Source organism: Anser brachyrhynchus (assembly GCF_964034855.1).
Source record: "Anser brachyrhynchus genome assembly, chromosome: 3".
Classification (NCBI taxonomy): domain Eukaryota; kingdom Metazoa; phylum Chordata; class Aves; order Anseriformes; family Anatidae; genus Anser; species Anser brachyrhynchus.
In genome coordinates, this window is record NC_137696.1 from 122,692,693 (window position 1) to 122,711,212 (window position 18,520).

At 46.8% G+C, this 18,520-nt stretch overlaps 2 protein-coding genes across 2 annotated transcripts; one reads left to right on the forward strand and one right to left on the reverse strand.

Annotated features, from left to right (window-relative positions):
* Positions 1–1,453: 1,453 nt before the first annotated feature.
* IL17A (interleukin 17A) lies at positions 1,454–4,018 on the forward strand. The gene is made up of 3 exons (XM_080587811.1): positions 1,454–1,663; positions 2,228–2,472; positions 3,197–4,018. The coding sequence occupies exons 1-3, from the start codon at positions 1,637–1,639 to the stop codon at positions 3,432–3,434; spliced, it is 510 nt and encodes a 169-aa protein (XP_080443937.1). The 5' UTR covers positions 1,454–1,636; the 3' UTR covers positions 3,435–4,018.
* Positions 4,019–10,625: 6,607 nt separating this feature from the next.
* LOC308191973 (interleukin-17F-like) lies at positions 10,626–13,807 on the reverse strand. Its single transcript, XM_080584946.1, has 3 exons — positions 13,270–13,807; positions 12,133–12,371; positions 10,626–11,552 (listed from the first exon to the last, which is right to left on the reverse strand). Exons 1-3 carry the CDS (start codon positions 13,294–13,296, stop codon positions 11,315–11,317), a joined length of 504 nt encoding a protein of 167 aa, XP_080441072.1. The 5' UTR covers positions 13,297–13,807; the 3' UTR covers positions 10,626–11,314.
* Between the last annotated feature and the right edge of the window lie 4,713 nt (positions 13,808–18,520).

An 18,520-nucleotide genomic window follows, 5' to 3' on the forward strand; every position in this document is an offset into this window, starting at 1 on the left:
GACCAAAATGTTTGCTAGAGAGCTGTTAAAATTTAAATCCCCAAAAGCAGATGAGGAGAATCAATGCAGACATCCCTCCGTGCAGGCAGGGTCTCTTGGTCAAGCTCGTTGCTTTTAATGAGCATTCAGGGCTCATCAGCATCTGCCTAAAAAAGAAACAAAAACGGAGGCAGTTGCTATCACAGCAGCTGCAGTGAAGCTCAGGAAGGGAATCTCTCCGAAGCTGGTACCAAAGTATTAGGGTTTCCCTTTGTAAATTCCCAAAGCATCCAAAGTCAAGAGGAGGGACAGCCTTGAAGCAGCCCAGCATCTCCAGGACTGCAGCCCCCTGACAGTATCTTAGTGAAAATCTAGGAAAATGCAAACCTCTGGATTGGAGAATGGATCCTGCTTGTCACCATGTCAAATGGAGTCTGTCCACTTGAACACAGGGATTTAAACCTTGCACGTTTAAATACTAACAGGGTAGGGTACAGCTGCAGCACATTGGTCTTACGAGGATGGAGAAACTGCATGATCAGTGATCAATATCACCCAGGACACAGGGTTGGGACGCAGGCAGTCGTGGGGCTACACGATGAGAGGTATTTCAGCTCCCAATATTGCAGCATGATATCACCTATCCACCACAGTGCACCGTGGAGCAGATGCCTGCAGTTTCTTCCCTTTTTCCTGCCTGCAAGAGGGTCAGTTTTCATCTCACAGCCTTCACAAGGTTTCTCTTGAACCCTAACCTGGGAACTGAGGTTTTAATTACATCCTTCACATGTCCCAGACTGCGATTGTAGGATCACAGCCCTGTTGCATAGCACAAGATCATGAAGGGAAATAAAAATACAGCAGTCTCAAAAGCAAGTGAAAGCAGTGTTTTGGGCTTTGCTTCTCAGATGGAGAATGATCAGATTTGGAAATTCAGTATCACAAAACATTCTGGTCAAATTTGACATATCAGAGGTGAGGTATATAAAACGATAAAAATAACCTGATCCAGACCGGGAAACTTGAGAAAAAAATGAAATTTGAGAAGAAATCTGGGTTTTCAGACATCAAAGCAGGTGATAGGACATGATAAGTGTGGAGAGCAACTGGACGGGCACCAGCTGTCCAACATCTGCCTACCTCAGAATAAAAAGACATCAGACTGGTGAAGCACCACATGGATCCAAGCCATCAGTGCCGGTGACAGCAGTGCTTTGGATACTTAGAGCATCTCGAGCTGAGTCCGTGAAGCACGTCGATGTGAGTTTGACTAGATGTCAGCTGTAGTCCGAGTTCAAAATCGCATAGTTTGCATCCACTCGCTGCAGCGTGCGTGACAATTTTTCGGTGGTTTTCTAACATCAACATGGAATTTTGTTACTACTTGAGTAACATAGCTGAAGCAATGACATCACCAGCAGATCTCAGAAAAGGTAAGCCCATATCCTGTCTTCCACCTATGGAATTTATACACAGACACTTTTTAATGTAAGGTCAGAAACCACAGTTAAGGTTGGGAAAAAAAAAAAAAAAACACCTACTCCCCTTATCTAGGGCAGCACAAAAGCCCTTATAAAAAGACCAGCAGCAAGTGCACCCAGACACCTTCGGTTCGACAGAGCCCAGCACAAGCATCAGCTGCAGTAAGAAAAGGAGGATGTCTCCGAACCTTCGTGCTTCTCTGGTAAGAACTTGCCATGTGTTTTGTTTTCCCCTAATTTAATAGGGACATATTTAAATTCTAATAGCTGACTGTCAGGAATGGGGCACCAACCTTTTAAATGCTTGTTAAAATCACGAAATATTGAAAAGGACTGAAACAGGAAGCTGCTGAATAGCACCAGCATGGGACAGCAATGAGACTGTACATGTTTATTAGGGAATGGAGCTTCTGCCACATAAACCCAAGTCACGATATAAATTGAAAACTCAGTGTCTTTTTGTTGCTATATTCTTTCTGTTCTCTCTTATCTATATTATTTTGTACAATTGTTTTGTATAATTATTTTTTATAATCGAGATTTTGCGTATCACCAAATTACAACTGAGTGAATACCACATCTTTCAGCACTGTAAGAATTAGTCCGTGCAGAAACGGATGTGATATTTGGCATGTTTTCCCCTAATTTCCCCAACCCACAGCATGGACTTTTAACTACCAGCTAGGCTGACTCTTCCCAGCCCCACGGAAGAGCTGTGTTACTGCAGCTGTATGGCATTGTGTCCTAAATACACCGTTTGTCTTCAGTCCAGCTCTCTGCTGTTAATGCTGCTGGCCATGCTGTCAGCCAGCAGTTCTGCCTACGGGAAGGTGATACGGCCCGGGCTCAAGCCGGAGAGCCTCTTCAAGCAAGCAGATGCTGGATGCTTGACCCAAAAAGACGCTAAGTTCCCTCAAACTGTGAGAGTCAACATAAGCATCAGCAACATGAACCAGGATAACAAAGTGACTCTTGATATCAGCAAACGCTCGCTGGCTCCCTGGGATTACAGGTACGATCTCTGACCCTGTGGTCTAGAAATGACTGCCTTGGTCAAGAGGGATGCAGAGGCTATGCCCACATCTTTCACTACTTCACTGTTGAGAGGATAGATATCGCACTGTTGGGCAATATCTACAGACCATACAATCCTCTTTGAAAGCTAATCAACACAGAAAAGGAGGACAGAGCAAAAGTATGGTCTAGGCAGAAGACAAAGCAAATTGCCTTTGTAATTTAATTATTTTATGTGCATACTGGAGTAGATCTTATCATAAAATGTATTCTTTACCTAAGAGATGATCAAAAACCTTGGAGGTCTGACATAGCACTAAAGTCAGTGGTGGTTTAATAACACCAGCATCAGGCCCTAAGAACATTTCATGTTCTGGGGGAAAGCTGAAGGTCTTTGGGTTCGTCAGTCAGTCCAACATGTTGTGAAACTCTAGCCACTTCTAATCACTCTTTCAAAGTCAGTGCCTATTTGAAGCAAGTCCTCTGCTAAGGCAGTTGCTTGCAGTCCTCGCACTTAAAAACCTGCAGTATGCACTTACTTATACTCTAGTTATACTTAAAAAGCAGAAATAGCAGAGGGTCTACTGCCCTTCATAGGCAGCCTTCCAGTGCATACAGGTTCCTAGGCTGGGAGCCCATAATGATCCAGACTATCATGCCTACAGAGATGCAGCAGCATTTCTACTGCAAATACTTCCCTATCCTTTCGTGTCAACTTACAGGATTGACGAGGACCACAACCGCTTCCCCCAAGTGATTGCTGATGCTGAGTGCCGCCACTCCAGGTGCGTGAACTCAGCCGGGCAGCTGGACCACAGCCTCAACTCCGTCCCCATCAATCAGGAGATCCTCGTCCTCCGCCGGGAGCTGAGGGGCTGCCACCACTCGTACCGGCTGGAGAAGAAAATTATCACCGTGGGCTGCACTTGTGTCACCCCCTTGATCCAGCACCAGGCTTAAAGGGAGCCTGTGGTACAAGAGCAGGGAGCCACAGCAGGAGGACTTCCTTGCCTAACATCGATGAAAATCTCTGCAGAATGGAATCAAGCCATAATGATTAGCTAGATTCTCAGTTTTGTGCTTTTGGTTTGGTTGGTTTTGTTTTTGTTCCAAATCCTTTTCCCTTTTAAAACTCTGAATTCAGAATCTGGATCCTTTCACATGCTTCACTGAAGGAGTAATGGGAACTCTTTACACATCTTTAGTTAACACTTTGAAAAGTCTATTTATTTAACTCTATTTATGCTGGTGGGAAAAAAAATAATATAGCGTCTGTTTATTTATCTTCATGCAATAAGAAGTTGTGGATGAACATCCCTGGAAGTGTTCAAGACCTGGCTGGATGGGGCTTTGGGCAGCCTGGTCTGGTGGGAGGCGTCCCTGCCCATAGCAGAGGGTTGGAAGTAGATGATCTTTAAGGACCCTTCTAACCCAAACCATTCTGTGATTCTGTGATTCTATGCAATAAAAAATCAGCAAAATAACTCTGTGGTGTTCTCCTTCCTTTCTGAAGAAACCTTTTCTCATAAAGCAAGAAATCACTCCATTCCATTAGGACCATATAACAGATTAGCATGAAACTAAAACCAAAAATCCTCATGATAACATCTAGCTCTGTTTCAGTAGAACATAAAGCATATAGAGGAGTTAGGGTTTGCATCGTTAACACCGTTTTAGCAATAGAGAAACTAAAGACACCTGGAGGAAAATGATTTACCGAATGGCACTACACAGATTGACAGTAAAAACAGACCAGCAAAAAAATAAAGCAAAGCGGGCGATTACCCAGTTGTCCACCCCATTATCTGATTGGAAAGGAATTTGCAAAGAAAGGTTCAACGCAACACTGAGTGCTTCTTCAGTGGAAAGGAAAACTCCTTCCCCCAGAATGGAGAATGCACTTATACTGTGAAGCTTAATGCTGGTTACTACCAGGTAGACAAGGAACAGGGCATGAGTTAGGTGGATAACTGAACTAATTAACTGCTGGTGAGAGAAAATGGTTATTGCTAACCGCAGCTGCAGTTTCCTCCACGCTCACGTCCTTCCAATGCATTTGCTGCCAGCAGTCAGTGCTTCGAAGTAGAGCGCACTGACACAGCACTTCTACCACGGCCGTGAGGACGCTTACGTGGGTGGAAGTCTCACGCTGCAGGTATTTTGATTTAGATGCACCCAGATGAAAATGTTCCGTGTTTCAAAGGGAAGGCTGGTTTGCGAAGACACGGGTGTTTTGTTTGCTGCCGCCTCGGGGTTATGTGTGACGTTCTCCAGCACCAACAAAACGCCATGGGCAAACGTAACAGAAAGTACACAATTTCCAAAGACACAGAGCTCAGGGAATGCAAATCCCAAATGAGAGGCAAGGCCCTTTCTGGTGAAAGCATCTTCCCCACATCCAGCTGTGCTAACTGGAGATGTTAGCATCCCAGCTGTTCCTGCGGGGAGTTATTCCCACCAGCTGTGCCAGCGAACCTAAGCCCTCCCTCATCTACTCTAGGCAAAATCAGGTGGGTCAGCTTGTACAGCGTAAACTCACAGCACAGCCAGGCATTTCGTAGCATCCTTTGACCTAGCAGATATACACTGGGCCTGGAAAATGTTAATAAACTGTGAGCAATCACAGTATCTGCAGCCAAAACAATGAAGTCCTGTCCATGCTTAAATTTCTATCAAATGCAAACAAAGCTTTGCCTGTATATAGGCATCTAGCAGTATATGAGATCCTAACGTTGCTCGTTTCCTACCTTATCTCCAGCTATTGCTCCTTAAGGTCTCCTGCAGGTCCCGAAGTTCACCCCGTTGGCTGTCCCAAGAGTATTAAGCGCAGAACTGACTGCCAAAAACACAGCGAGGAACCTGGCAATGCTCCGTGTTTCAAAGGGCAGGCTGCTTTGCAAAGACCCGGATGTTTTGTTTGCTGCTCTCAGGGAGGTGAAAAACCCTGAGGTTTTCAAGAAGTCAAATAAATTTCAGTCCAGACTGAAATAAAGCTGTCTGTGTGGTCCATTAGATAACCTCACAGCGTCCTACCACCTGATATAGAAGGAACTATAGAAGGAAGAGCATATATATGCTCTAAGGAACCTGCTTTGGCAGGGAGGTTGGACCCGATGATCCCTCGAGGTCCCTTCCAACCCCTACAATTCTGTGATTCTGTAACTTTGGTAAATTATCTGCAGCAGCCCAAGTAACTTCTAACAGTCAAAATGAAGGGCCCATCCTTACCTGGTAGTGATATGAAGCTTAGCTGGGGTTGGCACATGAGTAATAGAGACTTCTTAGCAATTCTGAGAGAGCTACAATGTGGAAAAAATCAGAACCAGGTCATGCAGCTGAAGCACCAAAACGCAGACATCTTTCTGCTGCAAAGATGCCCCAGTCCCTCTTCCAGCAGCGTCGTCCTCCCTCGGACCGTTTATTTACCAACCCGATGAAATCTGGGTCTTAGGACACAACCATTTTTTATTTACTTGGCCTTGTGCCAGCTTCATGCTCTCCTCTGCCAGGTATGTGGGTGATGTGCATGCTCTGCAGAAGCATTTCATAGGATGACTGCCTGGATTCATTTGGCCCCAGGACTACGTTCCATCCTGCTGTAAGTTCCCTTGGAAATTCTGGCATCATGAGCTAAGACGTCTTTCTTTGCCTTGCTAAACCCAGTTGACCAGGTGCAGGGCAATCCCGAACCAATGCACCTGACTCTGAGGTGACCTAATCAGTGCTTTGTTTCTCTGGGCAAACATTCACAGCTACAGTCCTTAGCTCTCACAGCAGGGGACTGGGGAGAGCAGGACCCCTCTTTCACCCTTGCACAGCCATATCAGTTTGAGGTTCAACAGTTAATGCTTGCTCTTGCTTGTTTTGGAGTGTTTCAATGCAAATTCCTGCTGATTTGCTGTCCTTTCATGATACCATAGTGGGCGGGGGTGGAAATTGCTGCAAAAAACTCTTCATCAAAAAGAGATTTCCAGTCCAGCACTGCTTCACATCTCAGTTTCATGTCAGCTTGCAAAATTTAAGCAGCAAAGGCTTACCAGTCAGCGTGCTTGGAAATCTATGAGTAAAACACAGCAGCAAGAGAAGCTTGAGGTTGGATTTGTGTGGCAAATGATCAGATAACGACACTCATCGGTGCCAGTTACCACAGCAAGATGGGAAGATGCCAGATGCTTGTGAAAGATGATAAATTCAACTGCTGGCAAGCCTTACCATGTGAAGGGGGTCAAGATAAGTGAGTACAGTACAGATCTCTAAAGTTGGTAAGAAAAAGCAAACCAAAAAAAAATAATAAGGGCTACTTAGAAGACAATCCATCGCTACTCATTTACTGGAACAGGGAACCTTGATCACGATACAAACAAATTGTGCTTAGTAAGAATGTAGATAAAAGCAGAAACATAATGCTTTGTACTTGATAGAAAAACTATCGATTCTCACTCATAGAAAGCTATGTCCAGAAAATACTGAGTGGAGCCTGCTTAGTTCATGACCCCCAAAGAGCATCTGATGTACTCTTAATCCTTTGTTGAAGTTACAAGGGAGATTAAAAAAAAAAAGGGGGGGGGGGGGAGGAGAGAAGGAATAAAAAAATAAAAAGAGATAGTTCTCTGAAGGAAAAATAAATAAAGAGAAAAAAAAAAGTTTCACAGAAAGCCAGAACGGAACAGTGTTGTACAAGATGTAGTCCTGGACCACTCGCCTAGAATCTTCTGAAGCACAAGTTTAAAAATAATTATCAGAGAGCAAAGAAGTTGTGGAAGAAGGTAAGAAGGTTAAGGGGCAAGGGAGGGAAATCAAGGCAAGGCTCACATTTTATCCTCTGATGGTGACATGGGCACAGGTTTCTGCTCTGGGCCTGTCAGGCCATCTTGCAGGACAGACGGGACTCACAGCTGATGTGGAAACTCACCCCATCACCTGCATTCATTGCGCTGTCACCACACCATAGATCCCCATAAGCCTGACCAGCAAACCATTCATCCCCTCAGAGTTTTGTCTGTTAGGCCTAATTCCCAACGAGCCGTGTCTACTTCTGGCTTGCCAAGCCATTGCTCCCTTGGCTTAGCAAACACAGGGCTTGCGCAGTTCTTGGTTTGTGTCATGAGCCCTATAGGTTGCTACTTTTGATTTTTTTATATTTATTTAATTTCTATGCACTTTTAAAAAAAATAGTTCTGGGAAACAGGCTGACTTGGTCTGTAGTGCTTTTGAGCACCCCCAAGAACATTTGCTTCTTGTCAAGGGTAACAGAATCACAGAATTGTAGGGGTTGGAAGGGACCTTCAGAGATCATCGGGTCCAACCCCCCTGCCAAAGCAGTTCCCTACAGCAGGCTGCCCAGGCAGGCGTCCAGACGGGCCTTGAATATCTCCAGAGAAGGAGACCCCACAGCCTCCCTGGGCAGCCTGTCCCAGTGCTCCGTCACCCTCACCGTGAAGAAGTTCATTCGCATGTTGGTGCGGAATTTCCTGTGCTCCATCTTGTGGCCATTGCCCCTTGTCCTGTCCCCACAAACCACTGAAAAGAGGTTGGCCAAGTCCCTCTGTCTCCCACACTTAAGATACTTGTAAACATTAATAAAATCCCCTCTCAGTCTTCTTTTCTCCAGGCTGAACAGCCCCAGGCCTCTCAGCCTTTCCTCATAGGGCAGATGCTCCAGGACCCATATCATCTTTGTGGCCCTCCGCTGGACTCTTTCCAGAAGGTCCCTGTCTTTTTTGTAGTGGCAGTCCAGAGAAGCCTTGTTCACACCAGCAGGAAAATACATCCACAGGTCGCAGCACAAATCTGGGAGAAGGCATTTGACCTGGGCTCACGTCACTGGGGTGCCTCCCAGCCCATGCTTATGCAGGGGTCTCTGCGATCTGCTATCTTCACCGTCCCCTGAGAGCTGCTGCACACAAGGGGACTCCTGCCTGAGCTCCAAATACTGCCAAATGGGCACAGCCCAAGGGGGGGGAGCGAGCAGGAGGACAGGGAGCAGAGGTGAGGGAGAGGCAAGCAGAAAAGGAAAGGAATAAGAAAGGCCTCGAGGCTCAGACACCAACCTGGGACCGCGGCTTGCTTAGCTCAGCGAGTTACGAGAGGGCACAGTGGGCCTGCTTCTACACCTAGAGCAGTGTCTTGTCCTCCTGGTGAAACAACCGAGCCCCTGAAGGCCGCTCTAACACCTCAGAGCCAGGGGATGCCCAGCTGCACGGGGAGCAGGGGAGGGGATTTGCTCTTGGGACAACCCAGAGCTAGGCTGGGTGTATTGACTGAAGGCCTCTGTGGCTGCACGGGGAGGGAAAACAGGAAGAGCCCTTAGCCAAAGGCTGGTGGTGCTCAGCTGTTAAACATGCCTGCCCGCGATGCCAATATGGCCGTGCTGCTTACAGGAAGCCTGATGGCATTTGCCCCACGTTCTTAGATTGCTGGGAATCAAAGCCAACCACCTACCTTGACACAAAAGCCAGCAGTTAAAAAAAAAAAAAAAAAAAAAAAGAGCTAGAGGCTTATTTACAACCAGCTGCACTCTAAGAATGATGCTGTTAGGAGGAAATAACCCTTGCTGTCGGTTTTATTTAGAAACAATCCCCACACGAGCGCACGCCTCGCTGAGAGGTGTGTGGTTTGTAGCTGACAGAGCTGGCTGCAAAACCTCACGACCCATGGGCGAGACTTCCTTTAGTAACTACTTCTGCACCGTCTTAATTAGCTACTTCACCACTCATCCCATTAGAGCAAACCTTAGGGTGAGCTGACTGGTGTTCAGGAGCATCAGCACGGGAGTTTTCACCCGTCCAGCTCCCATAATTACAAGCAGAGAGAGACCTTCAGGCTAATTTTCTCCCCGCAAAGCAAGCGAGGACAACCCCACAGGCGATGCTGATCGAGAGGGAGAGAAATAGGTCACGAGCGCGGGCCGGGTGTCGGCGTGCGACTTCCTGGTCAGCGGTTACTGTAAGAGGAGCACTCTGAGAACGCCTCCCCGGGTTCGCATCCCACCACATGAAGGGCTCAGTGGTCATAACAAAACAGCCGCTGCCGCAGATGAGTACGGCTGCTTGTAACTGAAGGAGATGGTTTCCCCGCCACGCCGCCCGGGGCTTGTCTTACTTGGCTCGGCGAGGCTCCCAGGAGATACACCCTGCTTGACAAACAAGCATGGGGGGAAAGGTTTGGACCCGATGACTCGTGAATTATGCGGGGGGAGAAACAAGGAGGCCTCCTGGGGTCTACCTGTACCTAATCTAAAGGGGCTTAAATGCGGCTGAAATGAAATATGAGTACCTGCACGCAAGGTTACCCAGGTGTAAATGCAGGTGAACTAGGAAATAGAGGCTTCACGCCCTCACCAGCAGAAGAAAGTCAGAGGTAACGCTGGATCTCGCCACATTTACATGAAAGATGAAAAAAAAAATAATAATAATAAAACCAACCACCACGAACTACAACAAAATCTGATAAGATAACAGACAGCAAGTCTGAACTGCCAGGCTGTGCTCCTTGTATAGCTGGGGGAGAGAATAATACTTTCAACAACAGTTCCACCATTCCTGAGACAGATCACCTCAATGGGGCTGTTTCTTGCTTTTTCCCTTGATGTTTGGACTCCTCACCCCCTGCTTTTAGGTCAGGCTGGCTAAGGAGCAGTGAGATGAAGCTGCCTTTGCTCATTTCCCTGCATTCCTGCTCAGCCAGCCATCCAGCTTGTGGAGGAGAAGGAATGGAGAGGGCATGACATCTTGGTTGGAAGAGGACAGGACAGACTTTTCCCAGCTCCCGTGAACCGGGCTAGACCCCATCCCAAATTTCAGCCCTCCAATGCAATGTCCCCCACCTCTTTTCCCACCGCCCCTGGAGAACCCCCACTGGCTCCATTGCCTGTGTAACCTCACTTCATTGTTTTCAGCCCTTTTTTTGCATCTTTTCATCTGTTTGGACTGCAAGTTCTCTTGCCCTCCCTCCTACTCATACCACTGCACCAGACAAAGCCTGATCTGTGCTGAAATCTCGCAGTGCTATTCAGCACAAACCCGTTCCCTGTCTGCTTTCATTTTGAGCTATCATGAAACAACACTCTTTTAAATAAAATACTGATTTTATTTTATTCAGCTGATAAATTATTGAATAAATACAAATAAACATTTACCAGGTTTTGGATACTCTCAGCACATACAAAGCCATAAATATAGTCATAAATAGAAAATATAAATAGAAATATAAACACTTATTAGTTCTTTACTGTTTTACCACTCAAAGTGGGATCAAGTCTCTCTCAGATTGCTCTGCAATAAGTCAGCAGCTGCTGACTCCATGGACAAAGAAGTCCATGAAGCAGCAGTAACAAAAAAGCAGAGTGTGATGAGCACCAGGCCTGGTGGCACTTATGCCAGATGTACACTAGAAGAGGGAGCAGTGACGGCTGGAGGAGAAAAAGGGGATGAGGAATGGAGGGAGAAGGTGCAGGAGTGGGGATTTTTGTGACAGTGTTGACTGGCGTCTATATATTTGGGCAATTTACGGCCGAGATCACCTTTTGAAACTGTAATTCATTTGATTCACCAAACTGATATGAGCTGCAGTGAAAAAAGAAAGCACTGCTTTACCCCCTCCCTGCTTGCTGTCACAAACACAACTTTTCCTCCATTTCCCTTTCCCCCCTCCACCATTATCTACTGGCAATTCCCGTGCTAAAATCCACAAATGAACAACAAGAATCAGTACTCTCAGGTTCGGAAAGGAAAAGTCACGCTGAATTCCTGGGATGCAAAGTGGGCACCTGGGATTCCTCCTGTGAGGTGTTCATAGGAGAGACCCCTTCTTCCCAGTGCTGCACCCACTGCTAATTCCTCCTAGGACTGGTAGCGGACGACCGGAGCAGCACACGTGCATCCCACCGTGATGAGCTTCTTCTCCAGGCGGTAGGTGGGCGGGCAGCCCTGCTGCTCCCGGCGGAGGACGAGGATCTCCTGTTTGATGGGGACGGAGTTGAGGCTGTGGTCCTCCTGTCCCAGTGTGTTCACACAGCCGGAGAGGCGGCACTTGGCATCAGCGATCACCTGGGGGAAGCGGTTGGGGTCCTCGTCGAGCCTGGGGACAGGGACACAAAAGGGTTTTATGAGTTTGCTATTTGCCTGTGCACGTGTTTTGGTAGGATCTTTTTTACCTCCATGAAAGCACTGTACCATTTACCTATATATCTTCATTATGAAACATGACAAAAGAATTTCAGTCTCCTTAACATTTTTAGAACTATTATCTATGAGTGGAATCAATTTTGGTAACTAATATTGCCATATCTTTTTAGTATATGAATGGAGTGGAGCTGATTGAAATATAGAACTGATAGCAACTGGACCATTCATATTCATTTGTTTTAATTTCAGCAGTCAAAACTTTGCTTCAGTCAGGAAAATGTTAAATTACAATGTACTGACATTCTTCTTTTCCTTGACAAAGACTGGCGATTAGAAACCATTCCAATTATGTCCCTTTGCACTGCAGTTTATTGTGAAGAAACACCACCCAACACCAAAATGAATGTGTGTGTCAAGAAGAGCTTGTGATATTCACAAGACTCCAGGCATATACTAAGAACAAGCCATTTTTTACCACAAAGGACAGATGTGTAGCACAGCTGTTGCGTTTTAGATACTATCTAAAGAGTTACCTGTAATCCCAGGGAGCGAGAGACCGGTTCCTGACATCATGGATCATCTTAAAGGCAGAATCTGAACGGCTGATGCGAATGTCAACTTTCACCACTGTAGGGAATTTGGGATCCTTCTGGCAGTCTTCATTAAGCCTCTCAGAGCCACTGTGCTTGCTGGGTCGAGGATGAGCTACCCTCCCGTGAGGCGAGCTCCTTACGGTGAGTGCTAGAACCAGCACCAAAAGGAGTGACCTGAACTGGAGGAGAAACAGGTATCATTGTCTCTGCTCAGCTGGGAGAGAGCACGAGGAAGCATGGCTTGACTAGACTGGACCATCAATGGGCAGTGGCTGATCTTCATACTTTCATTTGGGTGAGCATGGAAAAATAGTGCAAGTATGTGAATAATACTCATCGTAACAGAGGCTAAATTCTGATTCAAATGCTGACTCATAGTTGGCACTGCACCAATAAGACCATCTCTCCAATGAGCATCCTCCTCCTCCAGAGACAAACAGCAATGTCTTTTGGTCTACAAGGTGGGGTAAGGACTCACCTGACCCCATCCCTAAGCTTAGACCTCCAGGTAAGCCTTATGCTGTCCTAGGCCAGGAAAAGTTGGCCACCTAGAAGCCACTTGCTGGAAATAATGCTTTTTTCAAAGAAATCTGATATTCTCGGTCCATTTCCAGGAGCAAGGGTTTCAGGAAAAAAAAAAAAGATAAATGCAAATTTTTTAAGAATATCCAGAGTTGACAGTGCTGCAAAATACTACCCAGGCTGGAATTTAAGAATAAAGGCATTCACTTCACAGTGCCTCCTCCTTTTCTCTTCTCAACTTTCAACAATTTTGATAGCAAGTTCTCTAAGAAAAGGCCTGTCTCTCCCAGTCGCATATGATGCCCTTACAGATAAATAACAGCCCGCTGCCTCCCCAGCCAGGCTGGTCACATCTTGGACACAGCTTGCCTCGGCAGTCAAGAACCAAATCTACTTGCAAAAGCTTAGGTCAGAAAGCTGTATCAAACACCTCACAACCCATTCAGTTCTCACTAAGACCAACAAGAGTTGCTCCTACACCACGGGACCTGCATTCAGCTTTTGTCTTGCAGCTAATAGGATATCTGAGCACCTACACCAGATATAAGGACTTACCACTGCAGCGTAGCTGGCAAAAGCCATTGCAACCTCTCTTCTGCTGTAGGCGAGCGCACACGGTGACAGAGCACACAGGTTCTTCTTCTCCGAGACCTCTTTCAGCCTGTGTGTGCCTCAAAGCCAGTCGTGGTGCCCTTTTTATAGTGCAGTTCAACCACTACCACCTTTTCCATTGCATAAAGCTGGCTTACCTGACCCAAGGTTAGGAGTTGGTATTTAATTTATCTAGCCCACTTCCTTCCGTCTACCCCCAGAAATGGGAGGGCAGGTACCACGTCATCAGGATCCCAAGTCAACTAACAGTTTGTTCAGACAGATAAAGCGATAAGGGGAAAAAAAAAGAGAGAAGAAAAAAAAATGATCAGACAGCTTTTTTTTTTCCCTTCCCCGCTTTCTAATATTAATGTTCTCTCACCACAAACTCATCTGAAGAGACAGGTCCACGTGCCTCACACAGATCAAATGACAGAGATCAGAAAGCTGCAAAGTCAGGCAGCCAACCAGGGTTTCAAAATGAGGACAGGACATGGGATTTCATGCTTTAACCTCCTTTTGCTTCAGTTACACAATCCACCCCTACGTTGCCTAGGGGATCCCTATGTACTGAAGTGGATGGGCAGGGGAAAAGTAGATGCCCACGGGAAGTCCTCCTGGTGGGCCGCAGGGTGCAAGGAGCTGGGAGGCTTTCCCCATTCCTGTCTGAGATCCCATGTTGACACATTCTACAGTTGGAAAACCCATGCACACCCTGTCAGGGCCCTTTGGGTACTACGAGGCCTTACTGGTCACAACCAGCCTCGCCTTGGGCCTCTCTCCACAGGAGTCCCATTTTAGCTCAGCTTTGGGCCCGCTGTCCCTGCCTGAATTATACTGTAGGAGTGTTGGTCTCCGGTCCCAGCTCTGACCTTGCCTTCTGCATAGACCCTGGAGCAGCTTTTCTCCTGGGTAGGCTCCATGGACATGCGTGGTACGCCATCTCCATGGCCCTGCTGCACTGTGTTTTGCCTAGGCCTCCTCTGGGCAACAGGGGGTCTAAAGGAAATATAAAGTATTTGTGAGCATTTTCTTTTTTTTTTTCCTCAGTTTAAAGCAGGAGAAAGGACTCTCTTGTCCATGAGTCACCAGAGATCAGCCACAAACTGGAGGGGAAAGGCCAGTGCACATGCTGTTTCCCCAGAAGCATCCTCAGCTCTCAGGTGCATGGTGCAATTTTGGAATTAAAGCTATTTTTATGGCCAAAAAAGTCCATGAAACCAGTCTGATCAAAATCTCTGTGGAGGAATGCCCTGAGAGAAGCCTCTCCTGAAGCCATGTAACCAAGCAGAAAAAAGAGGACTTTTCACTCAAATTTGTCTTCAGTCCTCCAGAACCTGGAGAAAATCAGGAGCCTCTTAGAGATTCATTGCACTTTCAAGCCAAAAGGAACTAATCAGGTCCCTGCTCAATCACCTCACTTGAATATTACTGGCAGAAATCTTCATCGGCTGGTGCTTTATGTCATTGCAGGATGTTGTTATGATTTTGTGGTCTGATTTAATGACAGTTCAGAGACCAGCAACTCATCTCAAGTAAATTTTTTGTATTTCAGGTTATTAAGTTCACTTAACTTTTAATTTCATGACACACATTCCTATTTTGACTGTTCATATCTATATATCCACGATGCATCTACTGAGATGTGGAGCATGGAAGACCAGAAGAAGGTAAAATTACCAGAAACCCACTTCTATAGCTGAGCTTGTAACCCTCGTTTTCCCCTCACTGATTGCTTGCAACGAAGGGAAAAGGGCATTGCCATGAGAATGGGTTGGATTTGGCAGGTACAGGGCTAAGTGGAAATTGCTACGTGCGATGAAGCAGTGACATGATCATGCCAAATGCTGGCTTATTAGCCCTGACCACCACTTTCCACTCACATCTTCTGTCTTCAGCAGCTTACACCTTCAGCAAGGATTCCCTCTTTGACAAGGTATTTCCTACGACTGAGCTTACCTTCAGCTGAAGGTCGCTGAAAATTTGATCAAAAAGAGGTCACCTAATAAGGAACATCACAAGGAAGGAAAAATTTATCTTAAAATCATAATTACAAAAAGCTATTCACTCCTGTGTTTCAAGGGCTTGGAACAGGGATAGGGACGAAGACTTGGAAATCAAAGAGAGATTTTTAATTTTGTGTACAAGGACTCTTGTACACTTGAGTTACGTTAAAAAAAAAAACACGTTTGCACTGTGGGATTCATGATACATGTAGGTGAAGGTTTTCATAATGCTGCAGGCATATGTGGTGGCTTTTTTTCAGAGTGGGTTTGGATGCCACATCCGTTTACGTTCCTCTGGACATTTCAAATTTAAGCCTCCACAACTCATGTGAGGCACCTGTATCTCCTCCAAGGAGATGTGGACCAAGGGGGCAGAAACTAAAAGTACTCAAATGCCTTTACGCCTAGAGGAACAACCTCTGACAGTTCCACTGACTTTCCTACCAGGCAAAGCAAGTGACATTTCCCAGCTGCTTCTCTGCAGGTAGTCAGGAGTCAATGACATGAGCATTTTCTGCTTTGGAAGTCCATCCCTACCATGCAGGATGGACCGACTAGAGGGAATGGCCTCAAGTTGCACCAGGGCAGGTTCAAGTTGGAAATGGGGAGACATTTCTTCTCAGAAAGAGCAGCCAGGCATTGGGACGGGTTGCCCAGGGAGGTGGTGGCGTCACCATCCCTGGGGGTGTTCAAGGAGAGGTTGGACGTGGTGCTTAGGGACGTGGTTTATTGGGTGACATTGGTGGTAGGGGGATGGTTGGACCAGAGGATCTTGGAGGGCTTTTCCAACCTTAATGATTCTGTGATTCTGTGACTGGGGAGACAAGGTGTGGCTGGAATCCTAATAAATGTATAGGATTTTTTGGGAAGTATTGCTACTCTACTACTCTCTGTCCCACCACCACCTCGTCCCATGGAGTCCAGTTGACTCAGAGTTGGTGTTGACACCTAAGCAAGCCCCTGTGATTCCTGCTATGAGAGGGGACAGTGTTGGGGGCAGATGCCCAAGCGAGCTCAGCTGAAGCACATCAGAGGACCTTCCGTAACCCAGAACGGAAGAAATGGTAGAAAATGAGATAATGGAGCTGAAATAGTGACCCCCTCTAGATCCCAAAATTAAATCCAATATTTCAGAGCTGAGCTCAGCAGGTCAGCTGAAGCACAAGCCCAGGGCAAGGCTCCTACCTCCAGCTCATACTCTAGCCTCACTGCCCACCCCTGGTTTTTCCCTTCATTGCGTGTGACACCATGAAGTCACCTATGTTCTGCTTCAGAAAGCTGACGGCACTCACCCGCGCTACCCTGGCTGGGTTTGCTGACAGTGCTTTATCACACCAAAAAGGTGCGTGACCAAGCTGCCGACCGCAGCCCGGAGCCGTGGACTGGAAAGAGCAAGTGTGGTTGACCGAGCGTGCCACAGATGCTGGCAGCAAAAAATATCTCTGAATGGGGCCATCGGTATGTACTGCCCCAGCACGACAGCAACCACAGCCCTGTGTCATCGCAGCCCTCGCTGGGGACTGATGGCACCACCAAGCTCCCTCTACGGGCGTCGTCAACCTCACTTTTGGCTTTCACGCCTGGCTTGGCTTCACGCTTTGGCCAGGGCTGTGGGTTCAGTAAGAGGCAGGGATTAACTGGTGCTGCTCGCACCAGCTCGGGGATTTCAGCCCTAATCCTGCACTGTGGGCGCTCACCCGTCCTTCAGCAGGCAAGCAGGACATTCAGTTTCTAGCAGCAATAATCCTGCTGACAGTGGGGTGACTGAGGATTTACGAAGTGTAAGACAAAGGGATGCTAGGGGACACAGGCACTCTGTACCACATCACCCAACCCCAAACATGGGGCAGGGCCAGAACTGGGGTTCCCGTTCTTTCACCCATCAGGGATGAGACCAGGGGAATTGTTAGAGTCACACTCGAGAGGAGACAGCAAGCACTGCATGAGACCAAATGCCTCGGTGGCTCAGGTTGGAATCACTGGCCCCGTACCCTTATTACTTGCGATCTTCTCTTGTAAGAATCATGATGACCCTCTAGAAATTGCACGCTCCCCATTTCCCAATGGAAGCTGAAGGTTATGCTCTTATCTATTTCGCAGAATTCAGCTGAAAAGGTCAGGTGCTGCCCTTGGTCCCACTGACGTGACCAGCTTTGTAATCTGATTTTTTCCCACCGAGGTAAGATTCAGTCAGCACGTTATCAGGGCTGCTCTGGGGAAAGCCCAGCAACCTCTTGCTCACATACAGGCTCTTCCTTAGATAACGTAGGTTGCATTTGCATTTGTACTCTGCACACTGCTGTCTGGTAGGTCTTCCCTAGGTCAGACCCCCAGAGACATGGAGGTAGCTGGTCTCCTGTGCTTCCAGATCCCTTGGAAAGTTTGGGTCCAAGTGCTTCTTAGCACGCAGTATTCTGGGATGGCATCCCACCGCCAAAGGAGGTGGTTACAGAAACCTCACAGGCTTCTGCAGAGAATTGGGCTGGAAAGGATCATGAAAAGGAGCTTAGTGCATCTGCCGCCTCTTGCTCAGCGTAGCAGCACCTCTGCCTGCATCAGGCCCGATCGGTGACTGTCTAACCTGCTCCTGGAGATCTGCATGGTACAGTTCAGCTCACTGCTCTCCTCTGTGTGTGGCCAAGGCAAAATAAATAAATAAATAAATAAAAATATTAAAGCTTATTTCTATTTTCTCTGAAACAACCACGACTTTTGGCTTTTAGACAGCATTTTAGACATCATATGGGGGTCCTGACAGCAGCATGACACTGTTGGCTCAAGTTAAGATTGTGATCCACTTGGTCAATGCCAAGTCTCTTCCTAAAGGATTATTCTCTCCCCACCAGCCTCCTGTCTCTGACTAAAGTAGCTGATTTTTCTTCCTTCAGTTCAGCAGTTTGTACACATCTTGACTGAACTGGGTGTTACACATTTCATATTATTTCCTCAGTTCTATCTGTGTCTTTTGGATGTTCACGGCCCTTCTCAATCAGCCATCACCTGCTGCTATTAGCAGGAAGATATTATTTTCCCATGCCCAGCCTGCTAATCAAAGCAGTGACTAGTACTGGTTCGAGGCCAAACCCCTGGGGGAGTCCTGCTCTGTTCATCCTCCCATATGACAACTACACTCCAAGTAGGGTTTTTCCAAGCAGGTGTTAGCCCACCAACTTGTAACTTCACTTCTAGAACACTTTTTTTTAGCATGC